The 17,330-nt window shown below is 44.8% G+C and overlaps 1 protein-coding gene and 1 pseudogene across 1 annotated transcript; one reads left to right on the top strand and one right to left on the bottom strand.

Moving 5' to 3' along the window:
* Positions 1–740: 740 nt before the first annotated feature.
* On the top strand, positions 741–2,102 carry LOC112903754 (annotated as a pseudogene).
* A 2,046-nt stretch (positions 2,103–4,148) lies between these two features.
* Positions 4,149–8,552, bottom strand: LOC112903753. The gene is made up of 3 exons (XM_025972969.1): positions 8,499–8,552; positions 7,379–8,306; positions 4,149–4,259 (listed from the first exon to the last, which is right to left on the bottom strand). The coding sequence occupies exons 2-3, from the start codon at positions 7,985–7,987 to the stop codon at positions 4,149–4,151; spliced, it is 720 nt and encodes a 239-aa protein (XP_025828754.1). The 5' UTR covers positions 7,988–8,306; positions 8,499–8,552.
* Positions 8,553–17,330: the final 8,778 nt, after the last annotated feature.

Genomic DNA, 17,330 nt, shown 5'->3' with positions numbered 1-17,330 from the left:
GATCCGATTCGGCCATCCACGCCTGGAGATGCGGCAGAGACTAGCCACCACATGCCGTGGTGCGCGACAAAGTGGCGGCCATGGCCATGGTGCTGATTGAGTTATCGTATTTGAACCGTGCTTTCTTTTCTTTCTTTTTTTGAACGAAATGCTTTCTTTTCTAAATTATCTTCAGTATGTCTTACCTATTGACATGCGCTTGCACCCGGAAAATTCCAAACTGATAATAAATGGAGGAGGATAAACCTTCTTTGTCTTAGCCAGTAAACTAAAAGTAAGTGAAGACTAATTAGATAATGAGGTTAAGTAATCACTGTTGAAGAAGTGATAGAACTAACTAGTGCATTCTAAGTGGTAGAATTGTGCTCAAATAAATGCACAAAAAAGAGCCGGCCAGAATCGCATAGTGTTTGATTCATTCTAGCATATCTCAAAAGCATCTGGCTAGTATCTCTTTCAGTTGAAATGGAATGTCATGTTATTTCCATGTGAAGCTCTGCCAAGCTGTTTAATATGTTCAATATGCAGATAAGATTTATGGTCAAGACATGCCCGAGCCCGATTGAAATGAGAGTGAGTAAAAAAATTGTCCAATAAGTATCTGATGTTTTTTTTGGCGTGATTTAATGTCTAAAGTTTCCCTTCCCACCGCACCTTAAGAGATGGGAGCGAAAGAAGTGTAAACCGAGCTGCCTTATTAGCTTCCTGTGCTGCACAAACTGCATGTTAGGATTGGGGACATGGTACAAGTGATTGCAGGCCGTGAGAAAGGTAAGGTTGGAGAAGTTACGCGCCTTTTCAAGCACAGCAGCACTGTGATAGCGAAGGACCTGAACTTGAAGTCGAAGCATGTACAAGAAACGCACAGAAGATGAACCGGGTGAAATAATCGTCATGGTCAGCCAATATTTATTTCTATTGAGCTTCTTTTGGGCCTCTTGTTATGTCTTGGATGGTTGCATGTGTTCATTTCATGAGTATAGTTTTCGGTGCCTGATTGCATGCTATCTCCTGATTAGACTTAAATAATTTCTTTTGGCCAGATTGAGGGCCCCATTATTCATAGCTCAAATGTGATGCTCTACTCGAAGGAGAAGAGTGTGGCAAGCAGGGTTGGCCACAAATTCCTCGAGGGTGGGTCAAGGTGACTAAGGAAGGAAATCCAGAATAACCATGAAAAGCCTACACATGCTCTGAACCTCGCATGCCGAAATGAGTCTGCTTATTATTCCTATGTGTTGTTGTTCTCATCCTCTAGCTCCAGGTTATTTTCCTTGTAAATTATACAGTTGTCACCAATTTTTGTAATACAATACATACTCACCTCGTTTCAGAGCAGCTCCAACAATCTAGGTAAATCCATTTGGCTGAGTAAATTTGGAAAAACTCTAAAAAAAATCTCATCCAACAGCCTCTCCTTCTTACTCTCTTCGCTATCCCACTCGGTATCTTCCTCCCTCCGCTCCTGGCTTTTTTTGCCGAGCATCCTCCCCTCTCCATCTTCCTCTTCCCCGCGCGCCCAATCCCGCGCCAAATTCCGCCCCCCCCGCGCGCCTTGGCGCCCTCGCGGCCTCGCCCCTTCTCCTTCCCCTGCCGCACTCGCGCCCTCTCGCCACTCCTGCCCCCTCGCGCCGCTCCCGCCCGCTCGAGCTGGCGCCGCCCCGTCGCGCAACTCCCACCCGCTCGCGCTGACGCCACCCCCTCGCAGCGCTCGCCGCCTCGCTCGTGGCCCTGGCGGCCCTCTGCGTGCTCTGCTTCGCGGCTTCCTCGGCGGCGGCGCAGGCCTCCGTTGGGACAACGGTGGCGGACCTCGGGGCAATGCGGACGTCGCTGTCATGCGATCGGGCGCTGGGGCAGCGAGCGGTGGGGAGTGACGAGGCGGAGCTGGCCGCCGGCGGTGGCGGCGACGCGTCCCTGCGGCAGGACATGGCGCAGCGGCAGCCGATCAACCGGTACATCAGCTACGCGGCGCTGCGCGTGGACCAGGTGCCCTGCAACCAGCGCAGCCGCTCCTACTACTGCAACTGCGGCTTGCAGCAGCCCGCCAACCCCTACCGCCGGGGGTGCTCGCCATCACCCGCTGCGCACGCAACACCAACTGATCGTGATCGGATCAATCTCATAGATTGGGCGGCCACAAGGAGGATGACGATGATGACGATGAATGCATCGAGAGTTGGCCAGGCTACGCAAGTAGCGTATGATCGATCGCAGATGTATGCTTTCATCTCTACTCTGTTCATACTTTCCCAATTTTATTTCAAATTTTAGTTGCATTGCTTCTTATATGTTCTAATTTGGGATTAGGAGAGTAGGAAATCGACAACTCAATATGGAGAGGAATCTTTTTAGAGAGTTAAATAGTCTAGAGAGCCAAAAATAGCTACTTCTTGAAGATGCTCTCACCAGCACGAATTGCTTTCTTATGTATATGGCCATGCGTGAGCTATTATAATGCATTTGTTCAAAGTCCAGTTCTGTGAGTTGCCATCATTAGTAGCAGTGACAAACAACACTATCGTTGTGGCAACAAGATCACAATACAATGATGAATAGACAGTACTTGCTTCTCCGGAGAATTGTGAATGGGGTAACGGAAAGAGCCACTACTCTGAACTAGTAGTTATCACCGCCACGTTTAGGGCTGGACTGTTAGAAATCTAGGCAATTTTCGGTATATTTTAATTCCAAATATTACTAGCAATTTCATGACATAGGTGAGTGATAATGTGTTTAAGAGATATGTGCATGTGTTCATGTTATTCTCACTAATAAGCATGAACAAATAATTAAACCAGAATAGGTTTAGTATGTACCCCAAGGCGGGACCAGTGCCGGGGGCACCGGTTGCGCCGTTACCAGCTGGAATAGACATGCTATTCGACTGGCCTTGCTTGAAGTAGCCGAACTAAGTCGATGCAGGAAGGTGTTCGCAGTGCAGTCCCACGAACGGTTACGCCGGGAAGTAGACGAAGTAGTCGTTCGCACGAGCGGTTACGCCGGGAAGTAGACGAAATAGTCGTTCGCACGAGCGGTTGCGCCGGGAAGTAGACGAAGGAGTCGTTCAGGGAGCGAGCAGTCGCGTCAAGACGCTCCCCAAAAACCTAATTGCCTGCGTCCCGTGCAGGACCTTCAGCGAGCAGAGGTTCCGGAGGCCCTGCTCTCGCTAGACCTGTGCGCGCAGTGCTAGCGGTGGGGAAGGCAGAAAGCAGCTGAGGGAGAAGGGAGAGGTCTCCTGAAGAGGAGTACCTTGAGAATGCTTGAGATGAGTGAGGATGAGAGGAGAGGGTGCTGGCTTATATAGGCACGAGATGACTCAGGTTCAACGAACCTGGACGTCATGAATAGCTTTGATGAGCGGCAGTTAATGTGCCTCAGGTTCAACGAACCTGGACGTCGTAAAGAGCCTTCAATGTCTGGTCATTAGTATCGACATTAACTCTCTGTTTTAATGCTCTTTACTGCAAAAACGTTCGCACCGCACCGCACCGCACCGCACCGCACGTCACGTCACGTCACGTCACGTCACGTCCCGTCCGGTCGCGCACGCGCACGCGCACCGCACCGCCCGGCCGGCCGGCCGCGCCTCGCCTCCGCCTCGGCCTCGGCCTCGGCCTCGGCCTCGGCCCGGCTCGGCGAGGCGAGCGAGCGCGCGCGCGCGCGTGTGGTTCACCGTCCTCCTCTTACCGGCTTCTCAAGTGGTGTACACGAAGTCCACCTTTTAAGTCGGTTGAGATCCTCCTCAATTCCCGGTACGGAATTAAGCATTGATTCCCTAACATTAATAGTGGGCTTTAAATTCTTTTAATGCAATGGAATGAATGGGCCAAGCCCATTACTCCAACAATCCCCACCAAGAAATTCAAGCCGCACTAGAAATGCCCTCATTCCCTCATTGATATACCAGTATTCGACAGAGACTGTTAAGTTGAACTTCCATCTAGGACAAAGGCTACACTTATTCACAACTGTGCAATGGACTATGCCTTGAATTGCCAGTTTTGTGTAAACAAGTTTGACCAGAGCCCTACACTGATACTTGGCTGCAAGAGCATCCCCGCGGTTTGGAGCTTATAAGTCATACTCCAGGCCCTTCTTGAGTTTTTAGAGAATACCCAGTTCTCATAGACCATGACCAGTGGTCAAACTCATATAGGTGTGTTCCTTTCAGATGTTCTGTAGGACAACATCTTTGTTTCAAGAAAACAACTCATTTGTTTTAAAGAAACCACCTGGAACACATTAAGGTATAGACCAACCTGCCATACAGATTAGAAGAGAAATGCACCTTATACACGGAATGAGCCCTTTTCACAAAGGTTCTCTTCTCACCGTCAGACTTTAGTTTGTTTCACCATCCTAATTCACGGGATCTCCGATCACATAGGACAGGTTTCCACTATAGAATGACTCACGTGGGTCTCAAGCCCAATTCCATAGATGCATTGTCTATCACATTTCGTGAAAGACCCTTTGTAAACTGATCTGCCAGATTTTTAGCCGTCTGAACATAGTCCAGGGCTATAACTCCGGAGTTTCTCAATTTTCTGACAGATTTCAACCGCCTTTTCACATGTCTAGATGACTTCATGTTATCCTTTGAACTGTTCACCTTGACAATTACCGTTTGATTGTCACAGTTCATTAGAATTGCCGGTAATGGTTTTTCAACTATCGGCAAGTCCATAAGGAGCTCACGAAGCCACTCAGCCTCAACAGTAGCGGTATCTAACGCTGTGAGTTCTGCTTCCATAGTTGACCTCGTTAAGATGGTCTGCTTGCAAGACTTCCAGGAAACAGCTCCACCACCAAGTGTAAACACATATCCACTTGTGGCCTTTATCTCATCAGCATCAGAGATCCAATTTGAATCACTATACCCTTCTAGTACCCTTGGGTACCCGGTGTAGTGAATTCCATAGTTCATTGTCCCCTTCAGATAGCGCATTACTCTTTCAAGAGCCTTCCAATGATCATCTCCCGGGTTTGAAACAAACCGGCTCAGTTTGCTTACAGCAAACGAGATGTCAGGTCTTATAGCGCTCGCTAAATACATTAATGAACCAATGATCTGAGAGTATCTCAGCTGATCTCGCATTATCCTTTTGTTCTTTCTAAGAATTAAACTGGCATCATATGGTGTTGAGACAGGTTTATAGTTGCTATAACCAAAGCGACTTAACATCTTCTCCACATAGTGAGACTGTGTAAGAATCACCCCACCATTGATCTCTTTTACCAGTTTTATATTAAGAATAACATCAGCTTCTCCCAGATCTTTCATCTCAAAATTTTGAGATAAAAACTCTTTGACTTCCTTAATCACATTAAGGCTAGTGCCAAAGATCAGTATGTCATCCACATACAAGCACAAAATCACTCCTTCAGCCCCACCATAGCGATAGTACACACATCTGTCAGCTTCGTTCACAACAAAGCCGGCAGAGGTCAAAGTTCTATCAAACTTTTCATGCCACTGTTTAGGCGCTTGCTTGAGACCATATAAAGATTTTAACAACTTACAAACCATTCCTTCTTGACCCTTTGATACAAACCCATCCGGCTGATCCATATAGATCTCCTCTTCTAACTCTCCATTGAGGAAAGCCGTCTTAACGTCCATCTGATGAACGAGAAGACCATAAGAGGCTGCCAGGGAAAGTAACACTCGAATTGTGGTCAATCGGGCAACTGGTGAATAAGTGTCAAAGAAATCTTCTCCTTCTTTTTGGGTATAACCCTTGGCCACAAGCCTAGCCTTGTACTTTTCAATAGTACCATCTGGCCTAAGCTTTTTCTTGAACACCCACTTGCATCCAACCGGTTTACATCCATAAGGACGTTCAACAACCTCCCAGGTTCCATTAGACATAATAGAATCCATCTCACTCCTTACTGCTTCCTTCCAATAGTCAGCATCAGGAGATGAATATGCCTCTTCAATGGTTCTGGGTGTATCATCTATGAGGTATACAATGAAATCATCACCAAAAGACTTTACAGTCCTTTGTCTCTTGCTCTTTCTCGGAGCATCATTGTTCTCCTCCTCAAGATTTTCTACAAGTGTATGTTCATTGTGTTCTATCGGCTCAGCAGAGCTATCATCCTCGATGAACTCTTGCCTAGATGAACTTGTTTCATCTCTCATGAGAAAAATGTTTTCAAAAAATGTAGCATCTCTGGACTCCATTATAGTACCAACATGCATGTCAGGTACTCCAGATTTTACTATTAAAAATCTATATCCAACGCTGTGAATAGCATAACCTAGAAAGATACAATCCACAGTTTTAGGTCCAAGCTTACGTTTCTTGGTTATTGGCACACTCACTTTTGCCAAACAACCCCATGTACGTAAGTATAACAGTGTTGGCCTTTTCTTCTCCCATTCCTCGAATGGAGTTATCTCTTTATTCTTTGTAGGAACACGGTTTAGGACATGACATGCAGTCAATATAGCCTCACCCCACCATTCCTTGGAAAGTCCCGCTGTATCTAACATGGCGTTAACCAAATCCGTTAGAGTGCGGTTCTTTCTTTCGGCAACCCCATTTGACTGAGGTGAATAGGGAGGCGTCATCTCATGAATAATACCATGTTCCTCGCAGAATAAAGTAAATAAATTTGAGAAATACTCGCCACCACGATCTGACCTAACTCTTTTGATCTTTCTCTCAAGTTGGTTTTCTACTTCAGCTTTATAGACTTTAAAGTAGTGTAAAGCTTCATCTTTTGACTTCAACAAATAGATGTAACAAAATCTAGTACTATCATCAATCAAAGTCATGAAATATTTTTTACCACCTTTTGTCAACACTCCATTCATTTCGCACAAATCTGAATGAATTAATTCTAAGGGTGTCAAGCTCCTTGCCTCCGCGGTCTTATGAGGCTTACGAGTTTGTTTTGATTCAACACATACATGGCACTTAGAATTTTTGATAAAAGTAAACTTTGGAATTAAGCTCAAATTAGCTAAGCGCATCATACAACCAAAATTAACGTGACAAAGCCTCGAATGCCAAACATTTGTTTCATCAACGTTAATAACATTGTACGCAACTTTATTACAAACATCTGACAAAGAAAGACGGAACAAGCCTCCGCTTTCATAACCTTTTCCAACAAAAGTACCAAACTTAGACAAGATACATTTATTGGACTCAAAGACTAATTTGAAACCATCTCTACACAGTAGAGAGCCGCTGACTAGATTCTTCTTGATGGTGGGGACATGCTGCACGTTCTTCAGCTGCACGGTCTTCCCCGAAGTAAACTTCAGATTTACCGTACCAACACCAAGAACACGCGCATGCGATCCGTTCCCCATCAGCAAGGAGGAAGTCCCGCCGGTCTGGTAAGAAGAGAACAAAGAAACATCAGCACAAACATGAATATTAGCACCAGTGTCAACCCACCACTCGGGTGAACCAAAGACTGAAAGAACAGTAGGTAATAAATTACCGTACCCCGATGTTCCTCCAGGCTCGCTAATAACCATGTTGGCGGAGTCGTTGCCTTTGCGGTTCGGACACTTTGCAGCAAAGTGATCCGTACTACCGCACACATAGCAAGCTCCCGTCTTCTTCTTCTTCTTAAAAGTGGTTGTCTTCTTAGTCTTTGGTTGGTTCTGCGGTGGCTTTTTCTTATTTTTGTGGGAGTTGTTCTTTTGAACAAGATTGGCACTTGAAGCACCAACAACTCCTTTCCCACGTATGTCCTTTGCTCTCGCCTTCTCCTCAACATCAAGAGTCCCTATGAGTCCATCTATTGTGAACTCTTGTCTCTTGTGTTTTAGAGAAGTAGCGAAGTCCCTCCAAGAAGGTGGCAGCTTAGAGATTATACCTCCGGCCACAAACTTATTGGGTAACACACATGGGGACTCTTTGCTGCAATTTTTGAGATCTTTTGCCAGAGTATGTATTTCATGAGCCTGTTCCACTACAGAACGGTCTTCGACCATCCTGTACTCAAGGAATTGCTCCATGATATACAACTCACTCCCGGCGTCAGATACTCTATATTGAGCCTCAAGAGCATCCCACAATGCTTTGCCAGTTGGCAGCCGGATATAAGAATCCACCAGGTTATCACCGAGAACACTTATGATCAAGCCTCGAAAGAGGATATCAGCCTCATTGAACGCACTCTCTTCCTCTGGAGAGAATTGTTCAGGCTTACCCTCTTTCACATGGATCACTCTCGATAGTGTTAACCATAGTATAAGCCGCTCTTGCCAACGTTTGTAATTTGAACCATCAAATGGTGGTGGTTTGATTGATGCAGCAAAGCTAGATACCGAAAGCCTATTAACAAAATTAGGTTTTTGGATTGTTAGAAATCTAGGCAATTTTCGGTATATTTTAATTCCAAATATTACTAGCAATTTCATGACATAGGTGAGTGATAATGTGTTTAAGAGATATGTGCATGTGTTCATGTTATTCTCACTAATAAGCATGAACAAATAATTAAACCAGAATAGGTTTAGTATGTACCCCAAGGCGGGACCAGTGCCGGGGGCACCGGTTGCGCCGTTACCAGCTGGAATAGACATGCTATTCGACTGGCCTTGCTTGAAGTAGCCGAACTAAGTCGATGCAGGAAGGTGTTCGCAGTGCAGTCCCACGAACGGTTACGCCGGGAAGTAGACGAAGTAGTCGTTCGCACGAGCGGTTACGCCGGGAAGTAGACGAAATAGTCGTTCGCACGAGCGGTTGCGCCGGGAAGTAGACGAAGGAGTCGTTCAGGGAGCGAGCAGTCGTGTCAAGACGCTCCCCAAAAACCTAATTGCCCGCGTCCCGTGCAGGACCTTCAGCGAGCAGAGGTTCCGGAGGCCCTGCTCTCGCTAGACCTGTGCGCGCAGTGCTAGCGGTGGGGAAGGCAGAAAGCAGCTGAGGGAGAAGGGAGAGGTCTCCTGAAGAGGAGTACCTTGAGAATGCTTGAGATGAGTGAGGATGAGAGGAGAGGGTGCTGGCTTATATAGGCACGAGATGACTCAGGTTCAACGAACCTGGACGTCATGAATAGCTTTGATGAGCGGCAGTTAATGTGCCTCAGGTTCAACGAACCTGGACGTCGTAAAGAGCCTTCAATGTCTGGTCATTAGTATCGACATTAACTCTCTGTCCACCGCACGTCACGTCACGTCACGTCACGTCCGGCCGCGCACGCGCACCGCCCCGCCCGGCCGCGCCTCCGCCTCCGCCACGGCTCGGCGAGGCGAGCGAGCGCGCGCGCGCGTGTGGTTCACCGTCCTTCTCTTACCGGCTTCTCAAGTGGTGTACACGAAGTCCACCTTTTAAGTCGGTTGAGATTCTCCTCAATTCCCGGTACGGAATTAAGCATTGATTCCCTAACATTAATAGTGGGCTTTAAATTCTTTTAATGCAATGGAATGAATGGGCCAAGCCCGTTACTCCAACATGGACGAAAAACTCATGGCTGGTAACTTGCTCGGCTCGTGACCAGCTCGACAGTTTTGTTTTCTTAACAAGTCGAGCAAACAGTCTCCTTAGTGTAACATGCGAGGCCAGCTCGCGAGCTAAACGAGCTGGGACGGACATACCAGCACCGAGCAGGCCACGCGTAGCAACTTGCAGCCCCATAGGCCCAATAAACTAACTCGAGCTCCTTCCGCAGCCTTCCCCATCCCTTCCGCAATTCCCCGACTCCCCTCCCCCGACGCGCCGCCGCCGCCTCAGCCTGCAGTCGCGCCGCGCGCCGGCGCTGCTCCACTCCCTCTGTTCCTGCCACAGTCCAGCAAAACACCCTGCAAATCCTCTCCTCCCTCTCTCTCTCTCCGTTGCTTGCTAGGTGCGCGTGAACTCGATCTCGGAGGACAAGGTGACCATGGCTGAGGCTTTGTGCAACGATGTAGTGGCCATCTCGTGGTGCTGCCGGCCAAGTAGTGGGCATCGTTTGCCGTTCTCGTGGATTCCGGTGGCTCAGCACCCTAAGCTCCTTATCCACCGGGAGTTTGGTTCTTTGTGCTCGTCATATGCTTTTTTAATCTGAATGATGTTTCCTCAATTCGTTGTTCTCGATTTAGTCGCATGATTCAGCTCTAAGTTCTAGCTGCGGGAAGTGGAGGTCAGAATTTTTCCTCCTTTTTCCTCCATCTCGTGCTCGGAACTGCTTTTGGTTGCTATTGCTCGTGCTGAATTAATAATGCTATCCCTTGTGCTTCAACACGCCTTCGCTGGCACGATTATCCGGCCTTCAACATCGCGTCGTCGCTCGCATATTTATTTCTCAAGCATCATTGCACTCATGTAGAGGCCGTGACGCCGGAACAAGAGGAGGGTGAGCCGGAGACTGTGGGAGACGACACCCTCGTTGAGAATCAAGGTAGGCACCTATGCATCTTTTACCTCTTATTTTGGATCAATGAAGTATATTTATCTTGTTTGTGCATGAGTTACTGTATGTATAAATGATTGCTCAGAGCCTAATTGATGCATTACCAACCTTGCTTAGAACATTATTTCCTAGTTGAGTATGCTTGTTAGGTGTCATGAATTATATGTTTAGCCATGCTTAGCTACGGTAGAAGACGAGAGGTGGCAAGGTCACCACCACTCGCGAGCTATAGGATATATGTTTAGTTCTACATGATTCGTCAAGGATGAACAAAATATGAGCAACTTTTAATGATGACTCGGACCTGAGCAAGTATGGTAGAGCCATGTTGGGAGTGGAACTCAAATGGTTAGACTTGCTTGGGTTGATTAAGGACCGATACGTAATCGCTTTAATACTTGAGCACTTTCCCATACAAACCACATACTTAATAATAGGATGGTAAGCTAAGTAGCATAAGTCACACCTTGCCTTGAGCGGATTCGGTGCGGGTTGTGATAGAGTGTGATTGGCGGTTCCGGTGCACTTGTCCCTCCCGAATGTTCGCTCATAGCCGAGTATAGGTATGTGAACGGTTGAGGCATGAATCAACACTTATCCTTGGCTGTGGGTATGGTCGTTGGTCTTGTTGTTGTGTGGGAAAAGTTGTACACCCCTGCAGGGTGTTTGATTTATTGCAATAGCCACGCTCTTGATCATTGAGCATGCTCTTGTACTTTGACTTTATCGTAGAGTTACCGAAAAAGTTCATGAAAGATTGAGCTCATGAATTATGATCACTTTATTCATGCAATTGTTTGATGCTTGAATTTTATAGACCATAGAGGCTATGTATTTTGCTTAATATATATAACTTGATCAAATGAAGATGCTTTTATGCAAAATTAAATACCATGACTTTTCCTTGCTACCTAACCAAATGCATTCTCCTTGAGGTCAGGCAAGTATGTACTAGTCCTGCGAGTACCTTTTGTACTCATGGTGCTATTGTTAAGTTGGTGCAGGTGATCCGCAGCCGGAGGCCGTCTTTGGGTACTTCTACCCTATGGACGGAGGTGCGCGTGAGGAGTAGATGGCCGGTGGCTATGAGAAGAGCACTATCGGCATATAGTGTTATCCTTCTTATTTGTGTTTTATCGTATGAGCACGATGTTAGACTTTTCCGCTGCAAAACTCTAAGACTTGATGTTATGTAACTTGACCTCTTTATGTAAAGTGAACTCTATGTATGGATGTACTTGTGTATCATGATGTTTGATTTGTTGTTCTTGTGGAGTGTGTATAAATCCTGGGCATTGCTCATGGCACATTCCAATTGCTCATGGCACATTCCAAGGACTACCGGGATTGGTTCTCTTTAGTTGAGTTGATCAATGGATGATGACTCGATTAAATGGAATCAATTTTGACTGGTACCTCGCTGAAGCAGTGACCGCCCTTGTTAGTGTCTTGCTTTGCGCAATTGCGCATACTAGATAAGCCTGTGAGGGTGTGACTGAAGTGCTCTCCTTTTATGCACGGTTTTATTTCCTTTGATTGCCAGAATATTTAGTCCATACCTATGAACCAATGCTAACTTGTTCATAGAATTCTATTATTTCCATTTTTATACCAGCAATTTGGAATAGTATTTCTTCATATCCTAAGATTACAATTTGCTAATATAATTTCTTAAATTAAACTAATCGCTTAGCCTTGACTACTCCATTTACTTGGATGTTGAACATTCATGAATCGAAGTAACAGTTTGGTCTGTCGACATGTCGGAGCGCTAATATTCAGCAAGATTCATAGTTACGAGAACATCCAATCCAAAAAATAAACTGTGTCATGGTCTTGATCTCTTGAGAAACTGGACAATCTAATGGTGCGCCTTCGTATCCTAGTTTTTTAAAGTTCCACCGGCAACGTTAGGTAAATTAGGCTTCGGTAGGTTATTAATTATATTAATTAACCCTCGGTAGGGGCTACTGTCGGCTTCGGCTATTCCGTTGCACAAAAAGCGCTCAGCAAAGGGGGATTTTCGAACATGAGTGGGGAACAATTGTCTAGGCATGGTGAATTTTTTTATATTTTTTAATTTTGTTTTTAACAAAAATAAATATCCGATAAAAAATTTGCAAATCTATATCTTACCCCCTGTTGATATGGCGAGATTCCCTAACAATGAAACCTACCGCCAATCGAAATGGATAGAGCCAATTCAAATGGCTATAGCCAATTCAATTGGTGAAAGGTTGTCAGGGTGGGTCCCAATCACCTCACAACTTAATCAAAAGGCTATATTTCCTATTTTTTGCAAGTTATTTATAAAAAGATTATAATTTTTGCATATGACCTTCTATGAAGATAATAATTATATGAAATTGTAGAGCTCGAAGAGATCTACAAACCATTTTATCATTTAAAGCCATCTCGGTAAAGAAATAATCAGATTTGTATTTATTGACTAGACTTTGTATAAATTATTTTGGTAATAAAATGGCTTCAAATTAAAAAGTGTCGAACTATAAACTTGTAGATACCATCAAGCTCTAAAGTTTCATATAAATCTTTTCCTCATCCAAGGTCATATACAAAAAGTTATGATTTTATTTTTCAAAATATGCTACGTAAGGGGAAAAAAATATACTGCCTTTTGATTTTCTGCACACCCACCTGACAACATATCTCCAAATAAACCGGCGGTAACTCATTTATGGCCCCACTACAGGTAAATTTAGCCAATTGGATTGGCTATAGCCAATTGAATCGGCTAAAGCCATATGAATTGGCGGTAGCTCTAGTATCCGCCGGATGAAGTGGCGGGGGAGGTATAGATTTGTAAATTTTTAAATGAACATTTATTTTCGCCAAAACTAGAATTAAAAAAATATAAAAATAAAAAAGGTTCAGGCATGGTCAGCTCTAGATAATGGCCTTCGGTTGCAGCACGATCCATTGATCTGGCCAATTGTTAGGCCTCGGTCACATTTACATTGAGGGCTCGGCCCATCACCCATCGCCGGCGATTGGGCTTCGGTCCAGCCCCGTCATTGTGCTTCGGCATCTCAGAAGATCACGCCGCCTCTCCGGCCAGGCCTACGAGGGTCCGGGTGCGCTGCGCGCAGGCCCAGGTACGTGCCTGCAGACGAACTGCTTCAAGCTAGTTCGTCCATTTATTCTCTGCTTATGGGAGCGCTCGGCCAGTAGCAACAATAATCTTTAGTTGGTACAAGGCGCTAATAGCATTTTGTCTTCGTATCCTCGCATGCACCAGATCCTACCCTCTGATACCTGGATTAGAACTAAGGATAACTTGGGCTAATATTATTATTAGCTAATATTATTATTTATATCTACCACGGTTCAATTGATGGCATGCCTATGCTTTTGCAATCAAATTATTTCTCTTGGTGCTGTGGCAAATCGTTCACTGTAGTTGCTCCCAGCTTTTTTATTACAATGCATTTACCTTTCTCCTGAAGAGGAACTCTATTCCCTGAGGTCTAGATTTTTACCTTGAGGTAAGCTAACTTCTAGTCGCGGAAGGGGTATAGTAGCTTCGGTCATCTATTGCTTTTCGCTCAAATTTTTTATTTAGATTTAGTGCTTCCACGTAGTATCAATTTCTACAAGTTTTTACAGTTCATGCACCAGACACACCTACGTGGGCCGTTACCCCTTGGGCTTTACCCTAGCTCCTCAAAGTATTTACATATGATGTACGCATCGGTTAGTTTCTGTATAAAAGAATTTCTCTTTGCACAACGTCAAATTGTGGGTGCTAGCGCTATCTATAAATCAAATGCTCACCCTTTATCCAAATCGCTGAAGGAATATTCTTTTGAGGGCTTTCATCTCTTTGTGAAATCAACTCTCGTTTTCTAATAAAATGGAGGATTTGCTACGCCGAATTAGCTACGCCGAAGCAACCTACCTCTTCTGTTCAAAGAGGTGTTGTCATCGACGAAAGAGCTGAAACACCCATGACAAGCAGCCATGGTCCATCCTTACTTTTAGGGTAACGAACATGTGTTTCTTAATCTATTGGCACACTTACAAGCTATTCTACATTTGAAGAATCGTTAATACTTTAGATCATATTTCTTTCATGAGTGTCTTGTACTTTACCCTTCTCTTGTAAGGCTTTACTTAATCTAACGCTTACACTAAACTTTCAGTTTGAAGGCCTTCACTTCTCCTTTTTTGCAGGATCACTCTTCTCTCCAAGGTAATAGATTTTAACTCATCCGACCTTCGTTTTCAATTTTTCAATATATTCATTGTGTTCTCACCTTCAAATACAACGTTTATTCTTCGTTGAGCTTTACAATGTAGTCACATTGCTTGAAAGCAAAGAAATATCTGCTTTCATACATGCATTTTCTTCACGCATTTTCTTCACATTCTTGCAGGATCTCTATCTTAGTGGTATTGGTTTTCTCCCCAAAGCCATTGGTTGCTGGATGGGCTCTCGGTTATCTCAATATTTTGTTGATTTGGAAATGGCTATACCATACCACCCAATTTTCTCTATGGTGTAGACCTTCATTGGTTCAGGGTTATCACAACAAGACATGGGCATTATTAATATATGACATTCTATTTGGTCTTCGGTATCATTTGATTTCAGTTTTCTCATGGGCCCTCATACAAGAGTATAGATTCATTCATTCATTCATTCATACATACATACATACATACATACAAGCATTGCATCGCATTGCACCGAAGCCGTTGCGCCGAAGAGCGACTACACCAAGAGCTCTATTATGCGATACTTAATCGCAGAAATGAAACAAAGTGTCCTATTCGTGCGATGGACCGATGGCACTGGGAAAGGAAGTGTCTTATTCATGCAATGGAGCCGAAGGCACTCAAAAGAAATGAAACAAAGTGTCCTATTCGTGCGATGGAGCCAAAGGCACTCAAAAGAAATAAAACAAAGTGTCCTATTCGTGCGATGGAGCTGAAGGCACTCGAAAATGATGAGATGAAGTGTCCTATTCATGTGATGGAGCCGAAGGCACTCAAAAATGATGAAATGAAGTATTCTATTCGTGCGACGGAGCCGAAGGCACTCAAAAGAAAAGGACACCGAGTGTGTCTGAATGGTGAAAAGGCCAAAGGGCCTTAAGAAAAAAATTAACGTCAAGTGCGGTTACATCTTTTTGAGTGGGAAAGCCGAAAAAGGAAAAATCTTAAAAGCCTACAAGTTTTGGTCCTTGATTATTATTATTCTATGCAAAATATTGCTTTTTTTTAGGCACACATGTCCCGATAAAATTTAGGGCAAAGAAAGTTATATTGTTCTTTGCAGCCTCAACAAAACTTAGCTAAATAAAAGAAAATTACCAAGGGGCTTGCCGTCCACTTCGGTAACATCTTCTACCCCGCCTTCATCCTCATCAGCAAGGTTCGGCACGAGGGGCTCACCGGAAACCTCAACGCTTACAACTGTTTCCACCTTCATCAACAAGATCAACATCCTCTTCGACTTTGTCCCCATCGGCATTGTTGGCTCGAGGGGCTCGCCATGTGCTTCGACAACATCTAACAGTTTGCTTCCGCTTTCAACTTTGTCTTCGGGACTCAGGATTTGAGCTTTGGTAACTTGTAAGTGAACTTCATGTATTTTGAAACTAATAATATGACATGAAACCCCGTTCTATTTGTACATGAGTTTCTAGGAAATTACTACCATATAAAAAATAGCAAAAAGACACAGGCATGAGCAGGGGACCTTCATCACGAATGTCGCCCAAGAGGCCTGAGGATGTGGCTCCTTGCGGCTAAACCATGACAGCGGCTCGTTCCCTTTATCAACTGCTTCACTTTCACCCTTGTTGACAATGTTCAACTTGAGGGGCTCGCCTTTTACTTCGGCATCACCGAGTACTCTGCCTTCATCCTCATCAACAACATTCGGCTTGAGGGACTCATCATCTATTTCCGCATCGTTGACTGCTTCGCCTCCTACAGCTAGCATCAGCTACTTTGACTACATACGAAGGACCTCCGCAACCTACGCCACGAGCACTAGGCAAGAGCGGCTATGGTGGGATCAAGGAGGATCACCTCCACCTCCAAACTCAAGTCTTACCCGGTGCTCATGAGCGAAGACCTGACTTTGGCAAGATCAAGACAACAATGTTTCGGCTTCCACTACTTTGTCTATGATGGCTACGTCGAAGGGATGACATGAAGTGGAGAAGTGCAACTGGCTCCGAAGGTACAAGGGCTCAGACACCATCGAATTGAAACCAAAATCAAAGGATGAAGCAAAGAAGGTTCCAGAATGAGGACTTCCTCAGTTATCAAGAATCGTCGTCAAAGGCCCTCTTCGTCAACAAGACTGAAGGCCATCTTTAGTTGAGTTATAGCTATCCCATATGTGCATATCCACCAGTGATAGATAGGTCTGGGCCACTTCTTATGTATTTAGCTACTTCGCTCTATTGTGCCAATCAAACCGAAGTAACTGAGGGGCAACTGTTAGGGCAATGGCCTAGCCCATGTAGAAATGGGCCTCATGTAAAGGCCCAAGAGCCTATTTATGAATTTTATACCCACCAAGAGCTTGGGTGCAATTCGGTATCCCTCCCTCCTCTATATAAAGGATCCAAGGGGTTAGGAGGAGAGGACTCATTTTTAGAGCACTCCAACTTCTTTCTTGTTTTGTGCCTTCATAGCTCTCATGTGTTACCCTTCATACCTCCCTATTCTCTCTCTCTCTCTCTCTCTCTCTCTCTCTCTCTCTCTCTCTCTCTCTCTCTCTGGAGGAGTAAAATCCCCAACAAAAATATCTAAAGCCTACCAAGTCAACACATTAATGTTACATAACAATATGCTGGTGTGTACTTCTTTATCTTTCAACTGAATACCAAGTCTCGGTAGCATAAATTGAGTCCTGCCCTTTAGAAGTAGGTTTATTTTAGATGCTAAGATGTAGTTAACCACTAAGTTGAGTCATACCTAAATGCTAA

Source organism: Panicum hallii, chromosome 8, assembly GCF_002211085.1.
Source record: "Panicum hallii strain FIL2 chromosome 8, PHallii_v3.1, whole genome shotgun sequence".
NCBI lineage: Eukaryota > Viridiplantae > Streptophyta > Magnoliopsida > Poales > Poaceae > Panicum > Panicum hallii.
This window is presented reverse-complemented; position numbering and strand designations above follow the sequence as displayed.